The sequence below is a fragment of the Protopterus annectens genome, chromosome 15.part0 (genome assembly GCF_019279795.1).
Source record: "Protopterus annectens isolate FY-2018-M chromosome 15.part0, PAN1.0, whole genome shotgun sequence".
Classification (NCBI taxonomy): Eukaryota; Metazoa; Chordata; order Ceratodontiformes; family Protopteridae; genus Protopterus; species Protopterus annectens.
Window position 1 is genome coordinate 694,621,372 of NC_056749.1, and position 22,810 is coordinate 694,644,181.

Genomic DNA, 22,810 nt, shown 5'->3' on the forward strand with positions numbered 1-22,810 from the left:
TATCAGTGTGAGAGAAGGAACTCATGTCTTAGGAGCCTAAATTCACTTTAACACTCCCTGATGGAGACTGGACAACCTAATATGACACATGCACACGGATGGTGGGCAGAGACACCTACAGGTTTATATAACGCATGGAAGTGAATGCCAACCATGTCTTATGCCTGCCACATAGCCACCCCTTAAAAGCTCCTGAGTAGTATATAAACTACAGGGCATAATGGAATAACCCCTGTGATGCTGTTTGGAAAATGGCCCACCTTATCTTTTGTTAAATGAGAGTATTGTGGATAGAGGCATAGAGGCACAGCAAGCAATGAAGGGGCAGAAAAATATACAAAGAAAAGTTTACAGGCTAACATGGATTCACACCATATCCAAATGTATTTGCAAAACAAGCACTATGGTAGTAATTGCCCTGAGACAGTACCTTCAGAAGGTGATGACGTTACAACAGGATACGTTGGAATGATGGTAGTAGAAACAGTACAAGCTGATGTCTTTATGGAGTGGATGGTGGAAACTGAGGTGGTGGTGGTAACAGGAGAGGTGCTGATCACTGGATGGGTAGTAGTTACAGTGGTGCTTTTGGCACTGATGTCCACTGGTGGTTCTGAAAAGACATTCAAATGTACTTCAACTATAAAACAAAGGACAACACCTCAGCTAAAGAACATTTCAAAATGCTTATTTATGCAGTATAATCTATGAATCTAATAACCCACTTTCACTTTTTGATGTGACACACTGCAGTTTGTTTAATGCTTCTGTATTCTTCCAAGTCACATTTAATCTATTAATAGAACAGATTTGCTAGAGCCATCTAGCTGCAAAAAAATATAATCTGCATTCCTTCCCAGAAATATGAAGAAAAGGCAATAAACAAGGCAAATACTCTACATTCTGATTATTAGGAACATTAAGGTCATGAAAATAAAATATACTAGGTAGAGTATAAAGAAAAATAAATTGCTTGTTACTGGAGGGGTGACAAGGAGTGGCAATTGCTGGGAGGGAGGACTGGGTCTCTGCCTGTAATCTGACACCCGTGCTGATGGAGACAGTGCTATAATCACCTAGCAGTTCGCTGATGAGCTTGTGGGGCATCAGTAGCTCCACCCAGTCAGGCCATAATGGCATTTGGATAGCATATGTGATGCTACCAGCCGCTCTGCAGTTATACATCCCATCCTGTCAAAGGTCAATGTGGTCTTAGCACTGGGAGTTAGTACCAAGGACACTAAGTTAGGAGCCACTGAGTAACACGAAGCAGCAGAAAGGAAGAAATTTATATAAAAAAAACATGTGATATGAAATAGTCTACAGATACAGATGGTTGTCTATTGATTTTACCACTCTTCACAAACATTCAGCACAAATTTGGTTTGGCTTTGTCTCATTTTTAGGTGATGATTGTGATATAATATTGAAAAGACTGAATTTTGTTTGTGTCATACCTGTTTTTGACTATAAGAAACAATAATTTTGGTAGGTATTAATCATTGCCATGGGTCTCTGGAGCATGTGGTGCAGAGGGATTGGGATTTTTTTAGATGTAGCATTTCTAACAGAGCTGGGTCAGACATGGCTTTGCAAGTCAAGCAGCGATATCCTCTAAGTAGGTGATATGAGACCGAGAATAGCTGGAGTTCTTTTGAGTCTGTTCATATAGGACAGATGTTTAAGGCCTAGGATCTTCTTTGTGAGGTATTTTGTGGCCTCTCCAGTTGTTGCAGGTGTTTAGTGAGGTACATGCCAAATGGGGCATTGTACTCAATGATTGGCCTAATTGGGAAGAGTAGAGGGAGACAATGACCTCTTTCTTCCCAGATGCAAAACCCTTAGTAATGAGATGTGCCACATAGAAGAACTTTATAACCACAGTGGCAATGTGGTGGTCAAAAGAGAGGTTGCTATCAACCTGTATTCCCAAATCTCTTATAATGTCTTCTGTGTTCAGTGGACTACCATCGATGTGGTAATTCATGGGAACTGGGTTTTTTTCCAAAGGGGATGATGACATATATTTGCATTGAGCTTAAGGCCATGGTTCTGACACCAATTGTTGGGCTCAGTGAGGCCTTTCTGTAGGATGTCAACATCACTTGGGGAGTTAATAATAGCTCCCAACTTGCAATTGTCTATGGACTTTGTCAGGCAGAGTCGTTTCTTGCTGACCTGGACTTCAGAGAAGTAGATACTAAACAGGAGAGGATCAAGGACCAACCCTGTGGGACTCCACTCATGACTGGCCGGCAGTCTGACTTGGAGTCAGCTCTTTCACACTGTGAGTTCTGCATGTCAGCCAGTTTGCAACCCACCTAGTGATATAGGGGTTGATACCTAGCTTAGTAAGTTTTTCTATGATTCCTGAGTGGGGAATGCTATCAAAGGCCTTGGCCAGATCAAGGAAGGCTGTATGAACCACCTTGCCTTCATCCACAGCTCTGGTGACTGACTCAAAGAAGTTGACCAAGTTGAGCAGACATGATCTACCCTTCACAAAACCAAACTGTGTGGGATCCAGAATTTAGAGATTCCCTATATCCTTATTAGGTCCATGATGATGTGTACCATAGCTTTGCATATCAGACTCGTCAGGCTAATGGGGCAATAGTTCCCAGGGTCTATAGTTGGTCCTCCTTTGTGGAGAGGGATGACTGTAGCAGTGCATCATTTGGTAGGGACAAAGCCTGAGGTGAAGCTGCGATTGAACAGACCACACAGGTGAGGTGCCAGTTCACTCTATAGTTCATGTAGAACACAACCAGTGATATTGTCAGGTCCCATAGAAGCTGTATTCTTGGCCTTGGACAGTGCTGTTTTAACCTGTACAGCAGTAATACTGGGTGCCTGGCATTCTACTGGTATTGTGACTGGTTCTTTGTGGGAGAGAGTGGGGTAGAGTTAGCACTGAATCTGTTGGCCAGTATATTGGCAACATCTGTTGGCTCAGTATAGGAGGTACCATTATGCAGTAGCTCAGAGCAAATCTGGGCATCCATGGAGAATCTTTACATAAATATAAAAGGCCTTGTGATTGTCTTTACTATCTGCTGCAATTCTCTTTTCATAGCTAGCTTTAGAGGATTTGATGAGGGATCTCAACTTTTTGTTGGGGGTGATAAGGGAGTTTTTTCAGTCTTGGGACTTCACCTTATTCTGCATCAGTTTCCTCCTTCTGTTGTAGAGTCTGTTTATGGCAGGGGACCACCAGATTGTCTTCCTTTTTTTGGAGGAGTGCATCTTGGTCCTGTTGGGTATGGCAGGATATATGCATTTGTGTACATGTTCATACAGTGCATTGGTGTATGAGTTAGCAGTCATGCAACTATTCTCCATTTGCATGGGTGCCGTGAGGTTAGCCACCTCTGTTTTTAGGAGCCTAAAGTTAGCTTTGGAGACGTTCTTCATGGTGGTTACCTTTGTGGGGGGTGGGGTGGGAGGGATGTGGATTTCCAAAGTGATTAGTTTGTGGTCGGATCTAACCAAGGAAGAGTTGACTACTGTTGTAGAGCAGTGGTCACCCATGCTAGTAATGACCAGGTCAGGGATATTGCTACCTCTAGTGGGGGTAAGAATGAGCTGGTGTAGGGCACTGGAATTAATGAATTCCAGGAAACGTTAGGTAAGTGTATTGGTAAATGAGTAGTTTTCGCAGTTAATGGAGGAGTAGTTGAAGGCTCCCAGTATGACAGTGTTAGGCTGGACCCTAATATTCTCCAGGGTGCTTAGGAACATGGAGTGTGAGTCTTGGGACATGGTTGTGGACCTATAGCAGGCTATGACCTGAATCGCTGTCTTACCCAATGTTAGCTGCACCTGAAGTATCTCAGATGCATTATGTTGGGCTACCAGTCTGGAGGTGTGTGCATTCTTTTTTGAATATGGAAACACCACCACCTTTGGAGCTTTGGTCCAAGTTCTGGTGCCAAAAGGTGTAGATTGAGTTACAGCCTGGTAGTGCCGGGGTGCTTTCTGATGTCTTGAACAAGGTCTCTGTTATGGCACAAATGTCAGTGTTCTCCATTTTAAGGAGTGCTTTGAGTGAGTGCATTTTGAGATTTAGACTTCTAGCATTGAGCAGCGTGACCCTCAGATTGCATTTGTTTGTAGCTCTTACAGTGGTAATTTGGTCTTTGGAACACCTCCTAAAAAGGCACTATAGGGATGGCAAGAGCCTTGGCCAGTATCCAGAAGCCCAGGGGTGACAGATGCAGGCCATCTCTGGCAAAGCATCGAGGTCTGTCAGTCATGTTATCCCAGGGAGACAGATACTGGTTCCCCTTAGAATGACACCAGAAACTTAGCCAGTTCTTGAAATCAATCATTTTCTGCTTGTACTGTGGTATCATTCTGGGTGATGGCAGGATGCTGCTCAGGGCCAGGGTCATACCTGCCTGGGCTACATAATCCGAGAGCTCCTCCATGTCTCTCTTCATGTCATCCAGGTAGGTACATCTCAGGTCATTCACACCCACATGTACAATGACAATGTCATATTTGTACCTGTTGTTGAGAGACCTGAGTGCGTGTGTTATTTGGCGGATCCTGGCACCTGATAGTTATTCTCCATATTCAGCCTAGTGAGTAGGACATCAGTGTGCCTCACTATCGAGTCACCTTTGGCTAGTGTGTTGAGCATGCTGTTTTGCCTTAGGGGCTTTGGTTGAGTGGCAGTCTGTTTAGGAGAGTTATATGTCTTGTGATTAATGTTGTGCTGTGGTGGTCGAGTGGGTTTCTGCCTTGGAGGTCTCTGCTGTTTAGGTAGATTTTTATTGAGAGCCACCGCGAAGGTGGGTGTGTGGTTTGTGTTTTTATGTGAAGGCAGTGCTGGTGTGTGTTCTGGAGGGCTGTGTTTTCCATGTGGTGTGGTCCAAGTATTGGCCTTCTCCTCTTGACCAGCTATTCTGGTCTTGGCTGGAGAGTGCGTGGCTTCCGATTTGGATATATGTGCATCTCTCGCAAGTCTGAATGTTGGGAGGTAAGAGGACAGGGTTGTCAGTGTACATGAGGCATTTGCTACATTGCCTCAGGATGCCCAAGTTCACCACGTTAATAAAAGAAAGCACAGGAAACTGACCTTTAGACATGCCTGGAAGTGTGGGCATTAATAAGTACTGGAGCTGTTTCCTTGTAGAACATTTAGTGCCGGCAGCATTTTTGTGTGCTGCAATAATTGCTACAGGAAGTCTGGTAAAGTGCTAGACTAAGCTAGTAAAAGTGCAGGAAAGGAGAGAACTAGCAGATCTTTTCACTTTTTAAAAGAGCTTGGACAGAAAACTTAACGTCATGAACCTTTATAGTATTTTCTGAATAAGCATCTCTCTCTTTTTTTTTTTTTTTCACAAGGCAATAATATTAAGGATTATAGTCTCATAGAAAATGTATACAATATTTAGATTGGATTTATTTATTTCCAGTTGGATTAACTGCACATCACTTGGATACTTTTCCCTGTTATGCATATTGTAGCTGCAAGAATATTATCAAAATAAATACATTTCATTAAGGTAGATAGCAAACAATTATACTTTTATGCATCTAAATATGTGGTTTATGCTTTATTAAACAGTGGACAGTTTTATTCAAAAACCTGCATGCTGATTGGATAGAACATTCATGCCGTTTTATGAAACCAAGGCATTGACCAACTATATACATTGCAATACATGCACTTTCAAGGCAAAAATGGGTAAATCTCACCTAACTTCCAGTAGTCTAACAACAGATCAGAGAGAGGCAAATGTAGAAAGAAGCTTAGAGTCATATCCATCAGGTTTTATCTCCTGGGAGGTGAATTTTGCAACCTCTTAATACAGCTCATAAGACAGTATGTAAGCAAATGAACATTACAGCGTGCAGTGCACAGTTTAAATACTTATGAAACAAAATATTAAAGTCCATCCTCCAGAGAACAGGGTAAACAACCCGCTATTCTCAGAGAAGTTGCAGAACTAATACAAGTTCACAACAACCCATTATGGGAATAAAAGAATTGTGCCAGTGTCCAAGTGTCATGAAAATGTATCTTATCATGAGATGATGAAAGTCAGGTTGGTACCAGATCTAGGTTAGAGTTCACACACACGGAGGCATTTTGTAGATACTTAGGACCAGGTGATTCTATGAGGAACCACAAGTGGATCTGACACTTTTGGTTTGGGTGGCTGACCAATCCATAGAAGTATATGCACACAGTATACTTTTATCTCACAGAAAAGCTGGATCTTCAATCTGTTCAAATTGTTGAGGACCTTCTGGTCACATGACTCAGATGAACAAGGTAAGGAGTAGAAGCTTTTAGCCCCTTGTCACATACTTGTATACAGCTTTTATCAGTGGGAGCCAGACTTTCCATTTCTCAACTACTTGTTTTGAGAAGTCATTCTCAAATCATATTTTGCACCTCAGATATTGTACATTTTTGTGTTCCCAGGCTGCATGTAGGATATTTACTTTTCGTCGAAAAGGCAAAAAAAAAAGCATTATTTCAGGACTTGGAGGGATGCCCTCAGATGGCACAAGTGCTAACAATCTGTGTGCCCACTCTAATCTGTTAGAAGCCTCTCTAGACCCAAACTGGAAGGAAGACAAGACTGTAAAAGTCTCAACCTGTCTTTTTGTTCACCCCGCTCTTGGAAACCCAAGATGTGGATGTTATTGCACCTGCCTCTATTCTGTTGGTCATCTGTTTTATCATTGAGCAGTTGCATAAAAGATACTATAAATGAGATTTGATGTTCCACTTCTTCCTCATGTAGGCCGAGATCATTAGTAGTAGATTCCAACACCTTGTTAATAACAATTTGTGACTCCAGAGACCATTTCTGTAATCTCTTGTACTTGTGACTGGAGTGAGGTTTGAAAAGAATCCATTGAGAGTGTCAGTTCCTATACAGAGCTAACTAACTGCAAGAAGTGTGGTCTGTCTGCTGGAAGCTTGGTGGATTTTTGAGCTTGCTTCCCTCTCTATGCCTGACTGATGTGTCATGTGGAGTTTATCAGAGGACATGGAACCAACAAATTTCTAGATTAACTTTCAAGTACAGTGGGGCTCTTCAGTGGCATAAATGAAGGCTGGCAACTATTTATACAATGATAAATGAGGATATTGAAATAGATTGCTATTTATATTAAATGCACTATTAAACAGATTGCATTTCTGGAAGCTTACAAAGTTCACGTATACATGTCAATGCACTGAACCAAATGTAAGAGGTCTGGATGGTTAATGGCACAGAATAGAAGACACAAGTTTGCACACTAGAGTCTATAACAGATTAGAATCTGCAAGATATTAGTCTATAAGAGATTAAGTATAGGTAGCAGGACATCAGCCTCTCTTGGTATCTAAATGGTCATTGACCAGTAAGCTTTTTTATTGGGAACCTCTGAGGCCTTTCTAGCTGGGTGATACAGCTGGATAGGTACCCACTGTAGGAGCATTCTCTTGTATGTCTGATCTAATCAGAGCTGAGTACAGTGGGAGGATGACTTCTTTTGACATGGATGAGATGCCTTTAGATATAAATTGTGCAATTTAGAAGGATTTCCTGGGTACTGATACTACATGTGGTAGAAGAAGAGGGAGCTGTAAACCAAGGTGTCAGAATCTCTGACTATGCTGTTGGATACTGGCTATATTGCATATCATGGACAACAGTTATATTGCACTTTTTGCATTTATTTTTAGCCTTGTTTTAGTACACCATTGTTTTGCAAGGATTAGTTCTTGCTGTAGGGATTCTATATCAGGGGTAACTGGTTAACAGCACCCAGCTTAAAGTCACTGGCAAACTTTGGGGCAATTTGGAGGTCAACGATATATGCTGAAAGGGAGGGTTCCTAGTACTGACCCCTGAGATACAACACTAGTCACATTCTTACCTACCTTAGCTAATTGTTTCCAACTTTTATACTGTTTGCTACCCATCTTATGCATATGGAGCTATATTTAACTCTCATCTTATTTACAATACCTGAATGTGGAATGGAGTCAAATTATTTGGCCAAATCCAGATAGGTTATATGAACCAAATTGCCACTATCCATTGCCTCCGTGACCTTTTTGAAGAAGTTGATTAAATTAAGTAAAATGGCCTCCTGTTGACAAAACTAAACTGTTGAAGGTCAAGCTGTATGACGTCTTTGATACTGCAATTAATGAACTCCGATACAATACGTCCCTTGGGTTTGGAAATTGGACTATTTAGGCTTCCCAAGGTCTACGGTAAGAACCCCCTTATGGAGAGGATTCGCAAGAGCCATTATTCTTACTTCAGGGACATTCCCTGTGGCTATACTTAATTAAAACAGTTTAGGAAGAGTTGCATAAGGGCATATTTAATGGCATTTATTAGGCATCCAGGTAAAATGTATAGTCCCATGAAAGCATTATTTTCAATTTATGAGAACATAGGATATTTTCCCTTAATGATGTTGGGGTGGCATAAAATTAATCTGCAAGTATATTAGCTTTGTTTCATTTCTTTCGGTATAATTCCTTAGGTCCCCTCCCCTCAAACTAGGTTTATTAATATATAAAACTAAAAACTTAAAAGTATGTGAATCGTTGGTTTCTAAAACATGTTTAGACAAAGCATTGGTGTTTGACTAAATACGGATCTGATATAAGTGCTCCCTCACCCTGTCCTTAAGCCTTCTATCGGTTTTACCGACATAGATCCGTATTCCGAAATGAAACTAACTGGATTATCAGACTGCAAGCACATATTCTCCCTGGTCTTAATGATAATGTCCCTTTAAGACCAGCTCTTAAAAACAGAAGGTTTCATTTTAAATAGTTTTTAAACATTTTTTTATTTTTTATAATAAATTGTTTTATTGGTGAATTAATTAAAGATATTATTTATATAATATCTTTAGGATGCTTAAGTGATGTCTATTTTTATGCAGTAATAATGTTTTAAATATTTTGCCTTTACTACTTGTAAAGGTATTGTAATGCTATTTGATTGTTCACTTTAAATGTATATGCTTTAATTATGATGTCATCATTAGGCTTAATTAGTAATTGAAGGTATACTTGAAGGTATATAAGGTGCGTCTTGAACTGCTTTATACTCTTATGGTTTGAAGAAGCCACTATGGCGAAAGCGCTTACCAGATATCTGCTAATAAAAGATTTGGTTTTAAAGAAGTTAACCGCATTTTGCTTCATTGGATTGGATTATTCTTATATTCCTGGTCTGAAGAGACTTGTCGTATGCTGTTTGGTGTGATTTATATGACTTTGGTCTGAAGAGACTCATTATATGCTGCTTGCTATTTTCTGCATGGTTTTGCGCCTGATCAGTTTCCTTTATTTTTTATGATATTATATTAGCTTTGTCTTTAGGGTCAGAGTGGCTGATACCATTTTAGATTAGTCCATAATGTTCCTGAGTGTTGTTTCTTAATTCGTCAATGTGTTACTCTACTTTGAAGCCATGGCCACTAGCAGTAAGGAACCTTCTAGTAACGTTGATTTTGAAGCTTTAAATGCCGCGTTCTCAACACTGGAGACGAATTTATTAAAACTGAAAAGATGCCAGACTCAACGCTTTCATTTTGAAGCATGCATTAAGAAAAGGATAATTCCCAGAGGACTCAGAATCTTAAAGATGCTGACAACAGGAAACAGTTACCCTAAGTTGTTGTATCGCTGGCAACAGCTTAACACTGAGGTGAGCATTAGTTACATGACTCTTCTCTGAGTTTTTTGCACCAGAAGAAAGTAGACTACAAGAACTCATTAAAAAGCAACAGATTGACTTCTATCAAAACTTTAATGATACTGTTGTTGAGCCATTTTTGATCGATTGGTAGATAATGTTTCTCTGTTCGAAAAGCGATTTATTAGAACAGAAGAAACATAAGCTCCAAAGAGATGTATACGATTTTTCACATGGCCAAGTCTTTACTTGGCCTAGGTATTGTAATACTAACAGGCAGAATAATAATACCAACAATAACAGTTTGTTATATGCATTGGGTTCAAATGCTACAAGTGTTACCACTATTAATAGTAGTAAAAACTCTTTAGATAGTATAAATGCTATTAAAGTCCATGATGTTGTTAATAATAGGAATGTGGAATTAAATGTTGATACTAATAGTACTGTGAATTCTGTAGTAGAAGAAAATCTGAACTTAGAATCTAATCAGTGGCGGCTGGTGACTTCAAATCAAAGGGGGGCTGCAGGAGATAGCCGAATGGGTGGGGTCAATGGGAAGGGGTGCGGATAACTAGAAAGGGGAGGGGCTATGCTCAAAAACCACAAAAACTAAACATTAATTAAATATGCTGCCCAACCCTCATTATGAGAGTCCAATCAAGACAAATGAAGTGTAAAAGAATAAAAGTATTTCAATGCATTGGCTGCTTGACAGCTTACTTAATATCTAGATGGAAACAAAAAGGTTGTGAGGCATGAAAAAAATAAATTACTTTTTAAATACATTACTGGAATGCCAGTCAGAATCAAGTATAAGAAAAACATGCAGCACTCAGTTCAAACCGCTTCTCCTTGCACTGCATTATAATTTATATTCAGCTTTATTAAAGTACCAAGTAACATGCTGAAAGTAGCAATCTCTGTGATACCCCCACTTGTCAAAATGTTTATCCAAAAAAGACCTGCTGCCTGACAACTATCTACTTGTTTCATGGGGAAAACATGATCAAAGTAAAAAATGAAAAGCAAACAAGCTCAAGATACATTGCTTAAAGGATTACTGTACAGGTTATGGACCACACATGAATGGCATTCTGTTTAGTTTATGGGTAAAGCCCTCAGAGATCACTGGAAGTCTCCAACAAGTGTAATGAGCTTCTTAAAATAATGTAATCCTGTCCTTTATTACAAATACTGTCATATGCATTTCAATACCCAATGCTTATACATTATCTAGTTAAGTATTCTCTGCATGGCAACAACAGAAAGGCTTCAATGTTGGCAATTCTTTAACAGTATGCTTATTAAAGCTTACTTGCATGTTATGTTCTCAGACAAGCTTACCTGATGGTCATTAAAGCATTGCTACTTAAAACACAGAGCAACAGGCACTTTGAGTAATAACCATAAATCAACTGTACAAAAATATGACAGAAACCAGACCATTCTGCAAAATCAAGAACAGATGAAAAGCCACTGTAGTACTTGTGTCTACCTTGGATGGGGGATACCCTGCACAACTGCTCCTTGCCTTGCTTGGACACATCCAGAGTCACTACATGGGGGAGTAGGGTGCAACAAGTATGTCACAATTTGAAATGTCTCTGGCTGTCTGATGGCCCCGACACATTTGTCATACCTCACCACCAGAGCAAAGCCATACATAGAAGTGGGACAAAGGCCCAAAAATAAGGACAATTTTTAAATATTGCTCTTATAAACTTAGAAAGATAACAGAATAGTAGGTCTTGTATTAGTACAAGTTTTGTGAAGGATATGAAATCTGAAACTCAAATGTCTGTCATTACTTTCTAACTTCAGTCTTTAATGATTTACCACTAATTTGCCAAAAACACAATTTTGTGAAAAATGGACCAAAAATGTGATGCAAAAATATAAAATAGCCACACAATACAGCTGGGAACCTGTCAAAGAAGGGACATTTTTTAATAATAGTACTGCTAACTTGAGCAGCTGACAAAATAAAAGAATCTACATGCATTTCTGAAATAAAAGTAATCTATAACTCTGATTATTACAGTTATTTCTAAATTGTAACCCCTCCATGTTTTCTTCCAAAATTGCTATTTTGCGGAGGGATTATTAGGGGAAGAGCAACATTTTGAGCCAAATTCGGGGACAGTTGAGACGTTTTGGCTATGCCTAATTCTATAAAGCAATTTATTTGTATGTACCTCTCAACCTGTTAATGCAATAAATCTGGACAAGGCCAAATATATTGGGGGAACATAAACAGTACTAAAAATTGCTCTTGTATAAACTGAGACAGTTGATAGAACAGGTCTTACTTCAGCATGCATCTTTCTGAAGGTTATGAAGTCTGAAACTCAGTGTCATTAGTGACGTAATTCCTAAATGATTTTCCAGAAAACCACAAATATTATGAGGAACAAACCAAAATATAAAGCAAAAATCTATTCATTCTGTGAAAATCTGAACAGTTGGGAGGTATAGTTCAGCTGGGGCTGTCTGAGTTTGCTGCCCTTCCCCCTCACAAAATCATGGTCGAATGGAGCCCCCCCCCCCCCTGCAGCCATTCCAATGATCCATTACTTGGCTATATCACTCCATTTACCATAAACACTAATGTGCATACTGCTTTACTTCTATGATGATCTGGATTTCGTTTGAAAGTTTTATTTTGCATTTTACAGCACAAACACTAAGATATCTGCTAAACAAAGCAACGCAGTCTCACAATGAAAACAGGCTTAGCATTAAAAACTTCTCTGCCCTTGAAACGCAAATTCAATGAAACAGCATTGAAACCCACATTCAAAGAAAATACATTTTGCCAATGGCAGATAAAGATTAACTTTGGGCTGTTTTCAAATCCTATGCCCCTTGCACATGAAACATACATGTGCTCTTTGATACACCTTCCTGATTCTACTAAATTATATTCATTGTACAATACAGTACAGTTGTTAGACGGCATTTTAAATTTATTGTTTTGAACATTTTTCCAGTAAACAATGAAACAAAATGCATGCACCAATGACAAAACTACCCAATTCAGAACATTTCCATCATAAAAGTCTACTCAACCTTCTACAGTCCACCAGTATCAGTAAATATGCACAATCTCTGAAGTAGTAAAAGTCATCTAAATAATTCCACATTAAAGAAATCTGTAACAATGAAGAGGTTGTTGCTAGCAAACAACTTTATATGTCACTGTTTATTCATCTACAAATAAAGTGCCTGTTGCCCTTGAGGAATAAATTGCCTATGTTGCATGCATTAAAAAAATAAAAATAAGCTAGTAATATCGCAATAGGGACTCTATGGCAAACAGATAACAGGTTCATAGTTACTACTCTAGGCATCTTTGCCGAAAAGACTGCAACATCCACCCACTTTACAACACAGTACAGTATCAGCAATGCATCTATCTACTGTGGGAGTAGAACCCACAGCCTTCTGCATCAAAAGCAAGTACACTACCTGTTGTGCTATTAATGCAAGCAGACTCAGAATAAGCAGCACTAAAGTTTTGTTCCCCTGCAGCTCTCAGCTCCTTGTAAAATCTACTCAACACACAGTTGTATCTCTGAACTTTGCAGCACAAGAAATCTGGAAAAAGCCAAAATTTAGTTGGGGGGGGGCAACCAGGGACACATTTTAAACATTGTTTGTATAATGTTGGAAAGTTGCTAGAATAAAATGCTGTGTTACCACCATACACTTCACTGCCACGTCTTATAACCCAGGGGACCCTGTGCAAAACAGTCAGAGAAACATACCACTATGCCAAATCAGCTGTTTTGTAAAAGAAAGGAAGATAAACTTAAATGGGTACCATTTAGTGAATTCAGTTCTCAGCATAGCTGTCAACCTCTTGGCACAAAACACCTGAACAAAGCCAATAATGGGGGGGGGAATGCAGCCCCCAAACATTCAGTGAATTCAGTTCTCACTATAGCTCTCAACCTCTTAGCAAAAAACATGTGGACAAAGCCAGTAATGGGGAGGGAATACAGCCCCCAAACATTCAATGAATACAGTTCTCACCATAGATAACTCTCAACCTTAGCACAAATTCCTGGACAAAGCCAATAATGGGGAAATACAGTCCCAAAAATAGGGACAAATTTCAAATATCCATGTTATAAACTTAGACAACTGCTAGAACAATTTTGTGTTACCATGTGCTTTCTGAAAAATATGAAGTCTGAAATTCAAATGCCTATTTTTTAAACTTTTAACCAAGAAACTAGTCTGACTTGGAACAAAAGACAATTTTCAGCAGAGTAGAGAGAAATGCCAATTACATCTTTGCAAGTAAAGAGAACATGCAGACACCACACAAAAGGCACCCCAGCCAAGAATCAAACCAGAGAACCTGTAGCTGTTAGGCAACAATGCTACCAGTGCACCACTACACTACAGACTTTGCAAGGAAAAATGTAGATACAGAAACCACAGATTTTATGAGGAACAGAACAAATATGAGGCAAAACTCTGCAAGTTTTTTTTTTAGAAATGGTGGTGGATAGGGCATTCAGGTCCTTGCCACCTGCATCCAAGGTACAGGGTTCAAGCCTGAGTCTCTATCCACCACCATTTGTTCATTCTAGCCACCATTATATAGTAACTGGGGTATTTTACACACACACACACCCGAGCCAGTGACCAAAACCTACTACACCTACCTCCTGAATGAGCCCGTGAGAGCAGCTCACCTCTCTTAGTCCTGATTGGATCTGCCTGCAACCGAAGCAGTCCGGACCTCCTCTTCTGTGCGGTCGTCCCTGCACTGATTCCTGGGTGCATTTGCAGCAATGACTGCTGGGAGCCTGTGTTTCTGTATCCGGACTACAGTCTAGATTTTTTTCTGTTTGTTTTTTAGTTTTACAGCTTTTTCTTTTCTTTTTTTAAGGTGGGAGGGCTGCAGTCCAATACCATGAGCCGCCCCTGAATCTAATACAGCTATTAAAGCTTCTAATAGTGTTAATTCAGAGAATTGTGATGGTGGAGTTAATAATGTTGAGCCTGTTCATCAAAGCAGGTATATTTCTGAATTACCTGTTGTTTATACATCACCAAATAGTGAACCAGTAGTTCTCAGAAAAACTTTTCCACACACTAATACTCCCAGGATTGTAGAACACCCTACCCCTTTCCCAATTTCCAATATACACAACAGAGAAAGAAGTTGCTCTATGAGCAGGGGAAGGCAAAAAAGGAAAGCCCTGGGAGGAGAGTTGAAAGAACCCACTTTGAAGAAAATGTGGGAGAAAGTGACAATAACTTAGTATTGAATCTTTCACATAGACCTTTAGACAGGTATGAGTTAGAAGTCCTAAACAAAGGACTTTCATTCATACCTAGTAACATCAAAAGGCAGATAGTAAAAGGAGGACCAACCACGAAGGAAACCAAAAAACTGCAACAATTGCGTAAAATAATCCAATGGTTTATTATGTTCACAAAGGTAAGCGCTTTTGCGTAGGAAATCCTACACTTCATCATACCTAGTAACACCCGAGCCAGTGACCAAAACCTACTACACCTACCTCCTGAATGAGCCCGTGAGAGCAGCTCACCTCTCTTAGTCCTGATTGGATCTGCCTGCAACCGAAGCATTAAATTGTTTGCTCGTAATTTGCAATTAAAATTGCTTTTTAATAATGGTGCTAGCAATACACGACTTGTACAATTTCGTAAACCTAGTGTATTTGTTCCTAGTTTACATAGATTAGTGGATGCCTTTTGCAAAATGGTTGAAGAGGATATTTACTCTACATCAAAGAAACCTTTTGTTTATTCCAAGAAGGGTAATTTAACTTTTAGAAAGAAAATGGCACTGAATAATCTTAAGAACGATAGAAACATTTTAATCAGACCAGCTGATAAAGGTGGCCCAGTAGTAGTGTTAGAGAAGTATATAATAGTTATATGAAGGAAATGCTGAATGACTCTACTTTTTGTATACCTATAGTCTTGCATGTTGTACAAGAACATTTTCTTAGGGTGTATAATACATTAGATGACTTGAACAGAAGTGGTACAATTACATCTGAAATGTACAATTTTCTATGGGTTGAAAACCCATTGATTCCAACTATACAAGGATTGCCCAAAGTACATAAAGATCCCATACATCCACCAATGAGACCCATTGTAGCAGGCAGAGGTTGGGTTACTGAACCCCTGTCAGTGTTTGTAGAAAAAATGTTAAGACCAGTAGTAGATCTAAATCCATTTATTCTAAGGGATTCCAAACAGTTTTTGTTGGACTTGTATAAGGAAACCGCAAATCTCCTTGATACTCTCCCTCATCTGCTTGTTACAATGGGTGTTAAATCTCTTTTTACTAATATTCCTAACCAATTAGGTATAGTTAGTATTCAGAAGTACTTGTCGCACTACACTGATATGGTAGCCACCAAGATAGACTTGATCAGCCTGTTATTAGAGACAGTGTTAGAAAACAATATTTTCTTATTTAATGATGAATTGTTCCTTCAAAAGGATGACGTAGCTATGGGCACATCTTGTGCCAATAGCTACGCCAACCTAATCATGACTATCTGGGAAAAGCAGCAGTTTTTTCCTTCACCCTCTTACAAGAAACATGTCATATTTTATAGACGTTTTGTGGATGATTTGTTTCTTCTTTGGAATGGTAGTGAGAATGAGTTGAATAGCTTATTTGAAGAAATCAATTCATTTACTAGTTTTTTGAAATTGACTTTGATAGTCTCAACTTGTAGTATCCCCTTCTTGGATGTTTATATTGAACACCTTAGCAATGGTAAACATAACACAGGTGTATACAGAAAACCTTGCTACAAAAATACATTATTACACAGGGAAAATATGCATCCTAGATATGTCTTTACCAATATTATTAAAGGTCAGGCAATCTGGGCATCTAGGTTAAACCCTATGCCAGGTAGTTTTGAAATGGAATTGGTAACCCTCCATAAAAAATTATTAACAAGGAAATACAAAGAAGATGAAATTTCTATAGATTTTCAGTGTATAGAGAACTTTAGATTAGATAGGGCATGCCCTCATTTTTCAGAGCAAGCCAATGAATATTATACTACAGAAATCAATGCCACCAATGTCAATGTACCAACACAAAAAAATCTCATTATTCTACACACATGATTTCTACCAGATAAGAGACATATTGTGTAAGCATTGGAATGCTTTAACAGTTGACCCTAATATTAGGGAAATTGTGGGTGAATACCCACAATTTTTATTTAAAAACAAGAAGAATGTACATAGACTCTTAAGTTATACTAATGCTACTTCATTCCATGAAAATAGAAGTCATTTAGGCACCAAACCATGTATTAAGTGTAATTTTTGCACATTTATATGTGAATCAAACATGTTTATACATCCCAATACATCTCAATTTTTTAGCTTTGATATCAGTGCTAGTTGTGATACGGAACATGTAGTTTATCTCACTTTATGCTCTTCTTGCCCTGCCTTCTATGTCGGTAAAACCGATAGAAGGCTTAAGGACAGGGTGAGGGAGGACTTGTATCAGATCCGTATTCGGTCAAACACCAATGCTTTGTCTAAACATGTTTTAGAAACCAACGATTCACATACTTTTAAGTTTTTAGTTTTATATATTAATACACCTAGTTTGAAGAGAGGGGACCTAAGGAATTATACCGAAAGAAATGAAACTAACTGGATTATCAGACTGCAAGCACATATTCAACCTGGTCTTAATGATAAGGTCCCTTTAAGACCAGCTCTTAAAAACAGAAGGTTTCATTTTAAATAGTTTTTTAAACATTTTTTATTTTTTATAATAAATTGTTTTATTGATGGATTAATTAAAGATATTATTTATATAATATCTTTAAGATGCTTAAGTGATGTCTATTTTTATGCAGTAATATTGTTTTAAATATTTTGCCTTTACTACTTGTAAAGGTGTATTGTAATACTATTTGATTGTTCACTTTAAATGTATATGCTTTAATTATGATGTCATCATTAGACTTAATTAGTAATTGAAGGTATACTTGAAGGTATATAAGATGCGTCTTGAACTGCTTTATACTCTTATGGTTTGAAGAAGCCACTTTGGCGAAAGCGCTTACCAGATATCTGCTAACAAAAGATTTGGTTTTAAAGAAGTTAACAGCATTTTGCTTCATTGGATTGGATTAGTCTTATATTCCTGGTCTGAAGAGACTTGTCGTATGCTGTTTGGTGTGATTTATATGACTTTGGTCTGAAGAGACTCATTGTATGCTGCTTGCTATTTTCTGCATGGTTTTGCACCTGAGCAGTTTCCTTTATTTTTTATGATATTTTATCAGCTTTGTCTTTAGGGTCAGAGTGGCTGATACCATTTTAGATTAGTCCATAATATTCCTGAGTGTTGTTTCTTTATTCTTTGACATAGGTTCATAGCTATATATTAGGCTAATGACCACTAGGGCCTTTATAAGCCTAGCTGTGCAACCCAAATGTGACCCACAAGTTATATTTATATAGGGGTGATTTACCGACTGCCTCTGTCCATTAGAGACCTATGCAATAGATCAGGGGTAAATTTCTTACTACCCTTCTATTGGTCCAAGTCACACTTAAATAGGGTTCGGATGGAACTGTGCTTCACATGGGTGCGGAGCCTGTTTCAGAGAATGGGAATTCTCTGAGAAAATCCTCTATCTCTCAAACATGTCCTATTTGTGTCACAAACCAAATGTAGGTCTTTTGATCTAGTAGTTCTGATGCTGTTTGTTTTGTGGATGTGCAAAAGGTTCATCAAAACAGGGTTCAGGCATGCCTTGTATACCAGGCAGAGATCACCTCTCAGCAGTCTGTATGATGCAGACTTAGAGATAGGGCTTTCATGCAGTCAGTGTAGGACATTTTGTTTACTTCCTGTTTTCTTTTTGTAAAGGAGCTCTGTTGACATTCCAGTTGCTGCATGTGTCTGGCCAGGTACATACCAAAAAAAAGCATTATACTCTGACATGGGTCTAATGAGGTTCAAGTACAGTGGTATGATGACCTATCTGGAACTATATGCCATGTCCTTACTTGTAAGTTGAGCAACATAGAATGATTTTCTTACTACCTTGAACACATGTTGGTTGAAGGCCAGGTTTTTGTCTACAAGAGTTCCCAGATCCCTTACTAGTGGATCAACATTTACGGATGTTTTATTGATGATGTAGTTACCCTGGGTGCCTGACTTCCCAAAAGGTACCATAATGCATTTCTTGGCACTGGGTTTTAAGCCATGGCTTTGGCACCAAGCATGTTAGACATTGGTGAAGGGTGTTATCTTGGGGGGGGGGGGTTCAATGACTGCTCCTAGTTTGCAATCATCTGTGAACTTGCTGTTCTGAACTGTTTGTAAGTTTCTTGGAGGCCATTTTTTGCTTGGGCTAAAGGGAAGTCTCTCTGTTCATCAGTGGCAGTGATAAACATTGAGCAGCCTGCCTGCCCCTGTGGGAGTGGTTACTGCCTTGAAACTGTAGTTTTATTGGCCATTTTGGGTCAATTCCAAACTCCTTGATCACCCTCTCTTAGAACCAGATTGCCTCATGGTTTTGGCATCTTTTCAGACTTGTTGGCTGTTGGGGAAGCACCTACCAAGAGGAGAAAACGCTGAGAGAAGAAAGGAGCCACTTTTGAGATTTTAAGTATTTTTCTTCAGATTATTTGCTAAGTTTTCTGCATAGCCGCCTACTTTGAGCATTTTCTGGCTTGTTAAACTTGATTTCTGCATTGGTAACTGTATTTAGAACACAACCTAGAGCTGTTTACTGAATTTCCTGTTTGCACTTATTTTTAAAATCATTTTTTTCTTAAAACTTGCATTTTATCTGTCTCTGGCCTAGCACTCAAGTGTGGGGTCATTTATTGCACTGTTATAACTTGTTGATACTTGTGAACCTCTGCTATCTTTAAAAAAACAAAAAAACTTGCTTTTCCCCACTTTTCTGAGATTTAAAAAAGTTCAGTTACAGGCTTGCTGTTCTGAACTGTTTGTAAGTTTCTTGGAGGCCATTTTTCGCTTGGGCTAAAGGGAAGTCTCTCTGTTCATCAGTGGCAGTGATAAACATTGAGCAGCCTGTCTGCCCCTGTGGGAGTAGTTACTGCCTTGAAACTGTAGTTTTATTGGCCATTTTGGGTCAATTCTAAACTCCTTGATCTCCCTCTCTTAAAACCCTCTTTTGCGCGTTTTTGTGCATAGCGCAACAACGGGCAGTGCCGCCTAATTGGGTTTAAACTATTCCTGGCTCCACGAAGTCTGCTCTTCACTTTTTCCCTTAGAACTGCTCTATCTCTCAAATTAAACACCATATTCTCATTCTAAGACCATTCACTGGTCCAAATAAGTAATCTTACAAGTTAGCACTATTAAACCATAAGCACTACTTACTCTTATACTCTCTACGATTACCTTGACCCCTATTGGTCCGTCTTAATTCAGTTTCCCTATATTACTCTAGCATGTCCAAAGGCCAGTCAATGGTTTCCTCTCCAGTCCAGCTGGTGAATCTGGGAATTTTGAGGCAATGTTACAACTGTCTCATGTACATGGACAACCCTCTCCTCCTCCAAACAGATTCAAATATATGTGAGAGATGCAACCATATAGCCAAACTGGAGGCTGAGCTCTCTCATCTCAAAACTGGTGAAACCAGTGAGGAGGAGAAGGTAACCTCACACAACACAATTCCAGTATCACTTAGTCCCACCACATCAGCGAACCAAACACATAAATACACAAAAACATACTCAGAGGCTCTAAATAAAAATCTACCTAAGCAACAGAGACTTCCAAAGCAGACATCCAAGCAAACACTATTTCAAAACAAAACACGCACAACACATAGCCCACAAAGTCACTGTGCCAAGCAGCCACAGCCCTTAAGGCTGAATAACACACCTGATACTCTTGTAATAGGTGACTCTATTGTCAGACACACTGACGTCCCGCTCACCAGGCTGAACAAAGAGAAGGTCACAGTGAGCTGCCTGTCAGGCGCTAGGATCCGCCACATAATGCAAGCAATTAGGTCACTCCAAAGCAAATACAAATATGACTCAGTCATCGTACATGCTGGTGTGAATGACCTGAGATGTACCTCCCTGGACTACATGAAAAGAGACATAGAGGAGCTCTCTGATCATGTAACCCAGGCCGGTATGACCCTGACCTTGAGCAGCATCTTACCCTCACCTAGAATGATGCCACAGTACAAAGACAAAATTATCGATTTTAACAATTGGCTAAAATTTTGGTGTCATTCAAAGGGGATCCAGTGTCTGTCAGCCTGGGATGACATGCTCGACAAGCCACGTTGCTTCGCTAGGGATGGCTTGCACCTGTCACCACTGGGCTTTCGGATATTGGCAAAGGCTCTTACCACCCCCATAGTGCCTTTTTTAGGCAAGGCTTAAAAGTCAAACACACCTCCATAGACAGCACAAGGAACAAGAAACTAAGGGTAATGCTGCTAAATGCCAGAAGTCTTAACCTCAAGATGCATGCACTCGAAGCTCTCCTCAGTATGGAGAACATCGATATCTGTGCAGTGACAGAAACCTGGTTCAAGGCTCCAGAGAGCACCCCAGCACTACCAGGTTATAGCTCATATCATGCTTTTTGGCCCCAAAACCCAGACCGAACCACAAAAGGAGGGGGGGTTTCCATATTTATCAAGGATATCCACACCTCCAGGTTAGTGGCATTGCACAAAGTATTGGAGATCATTCATGTGCAACTAACAGTGGGCAAGACTGCTTTTCAGTTTATAGCATCCTACAGACCACCCTCTCAAAGTCAGGAATCCCACTTGGCTTTCCTGAAAACATTGGAGAACATGAAGATCTCTCTGAACACCATTATATTGGGCGACTTCAACTACCCAAACATAGACTGGGAGCACTACTCAAGCCCAGCACCTTAGTCCAAAAGTTCCTGGAAATTATAAACTCAAATGCTATGGAGCAGCTAGTCACCATTCTCACAAGAGGGGATAAACATACTAGACCTGATCATTACCAACATGAGTACTCTATGCTCCATACCAGAAGTATATCCCTCATTGGTAAAAGATCAGACCATAAATTAATTTCACTGGATATCCACATCCCGACCCCACCCCCAACCCAGTAAACCACAGTGAAAAACTTCTCAAAAGTGAACCTCTCACTTCTCAAAACCGAAGTGGAATCCTTCAAGGCCCCAGGGCCAGTGGAAACTATGGCCCAAACTGCAGAATCCTATATAAACGCATTCTACGGACATCTCCAGGAATGCATGGGTCATGCTATCCCAAACAAAACCAAGACTGAATCATCCAAAGGCAGGCATCCAGTCTGGTGGACCCCAGCCATAAATAAACTGTACAACAGAAGGAGGAAGCTACTACATAATAGGGAAGGCAGCTCTGATCAGTACTAGCAAAAAATTACGATCCCTCATAAAATCCTCCAAGGCCAGCTTAGAGAGAAAAATTGCACAGGACACTAAAGACAACCATAAGGCTTTTTTCAGTTATGTTAGGAACCTGGGATGCAACTCCCAGACTTGTTCTGAGTTGATTCTAAACGACAAAAAATACACTGAACCCACAGACATCGCCAATATCCTGGCAGACAGGTTCAGTGCAAACTTCTCCACCCCCAAAAGAGCAAGTATCTATCCCGGCAGAGGGCTGCCTCCCAAACATCTCTGATGCTCAGGTGAAGGCTGCCCTCTCCAAAGCAAAAAACACTGCTTCCATGAGACCAGATGGCATCCTGGGTTGCGTCCTACGTGAACTCCAAGAAGAACTAACACCTCAAATAAAACAGCTGTACAATCTCAGCCTCACTACAGGATATGTGCCCAAAGAATGGTGTACAGCAACAGTGGTTCCACTCCACAAAGGTGGAGCCTCTACGGACCCTGGAAACTATTGCCCCATAAGCCTCACTAGCCTAGTCTGCAAGGCTATGGGGAGGATCATCATGGAGCTCATAAACAAAGACATTGGGGACCTACAGACACTAGATCCTACCCAATTCGGCTTCGTCAAGGGCAGATCCTGCCTTTTGAACCTGGTCGACTTCTTTGAAACAGTCACCAAAGCCATAGATGAAGGGAAGGTAGT

At 39.7% G+C, this 22,810-nt stretch overlaps 1 protein-coding gene across 1 annotated transcript in view; it reads right to left on the reverse strand.

Annotated features, from left to right (window-relative positions):
* Nucleotides 1–22,810, reverse strand: part of LOC122789871 (adhesion G-protein coupled receptor G4-like) — a 464,784-nt gene that overhangs the window by 180,351 nt on the left and 261,623 nt on the right. The window contains exon 6 of the mRNA XM_044057305.1: nt 431–613. Within this exon, the coding sequence (XP_043913240.1) occupies nt 431–613 (183 nt within the window). The remainder of the gene's footprint in view (nt 1–430; nt 614–22,810) is intronic.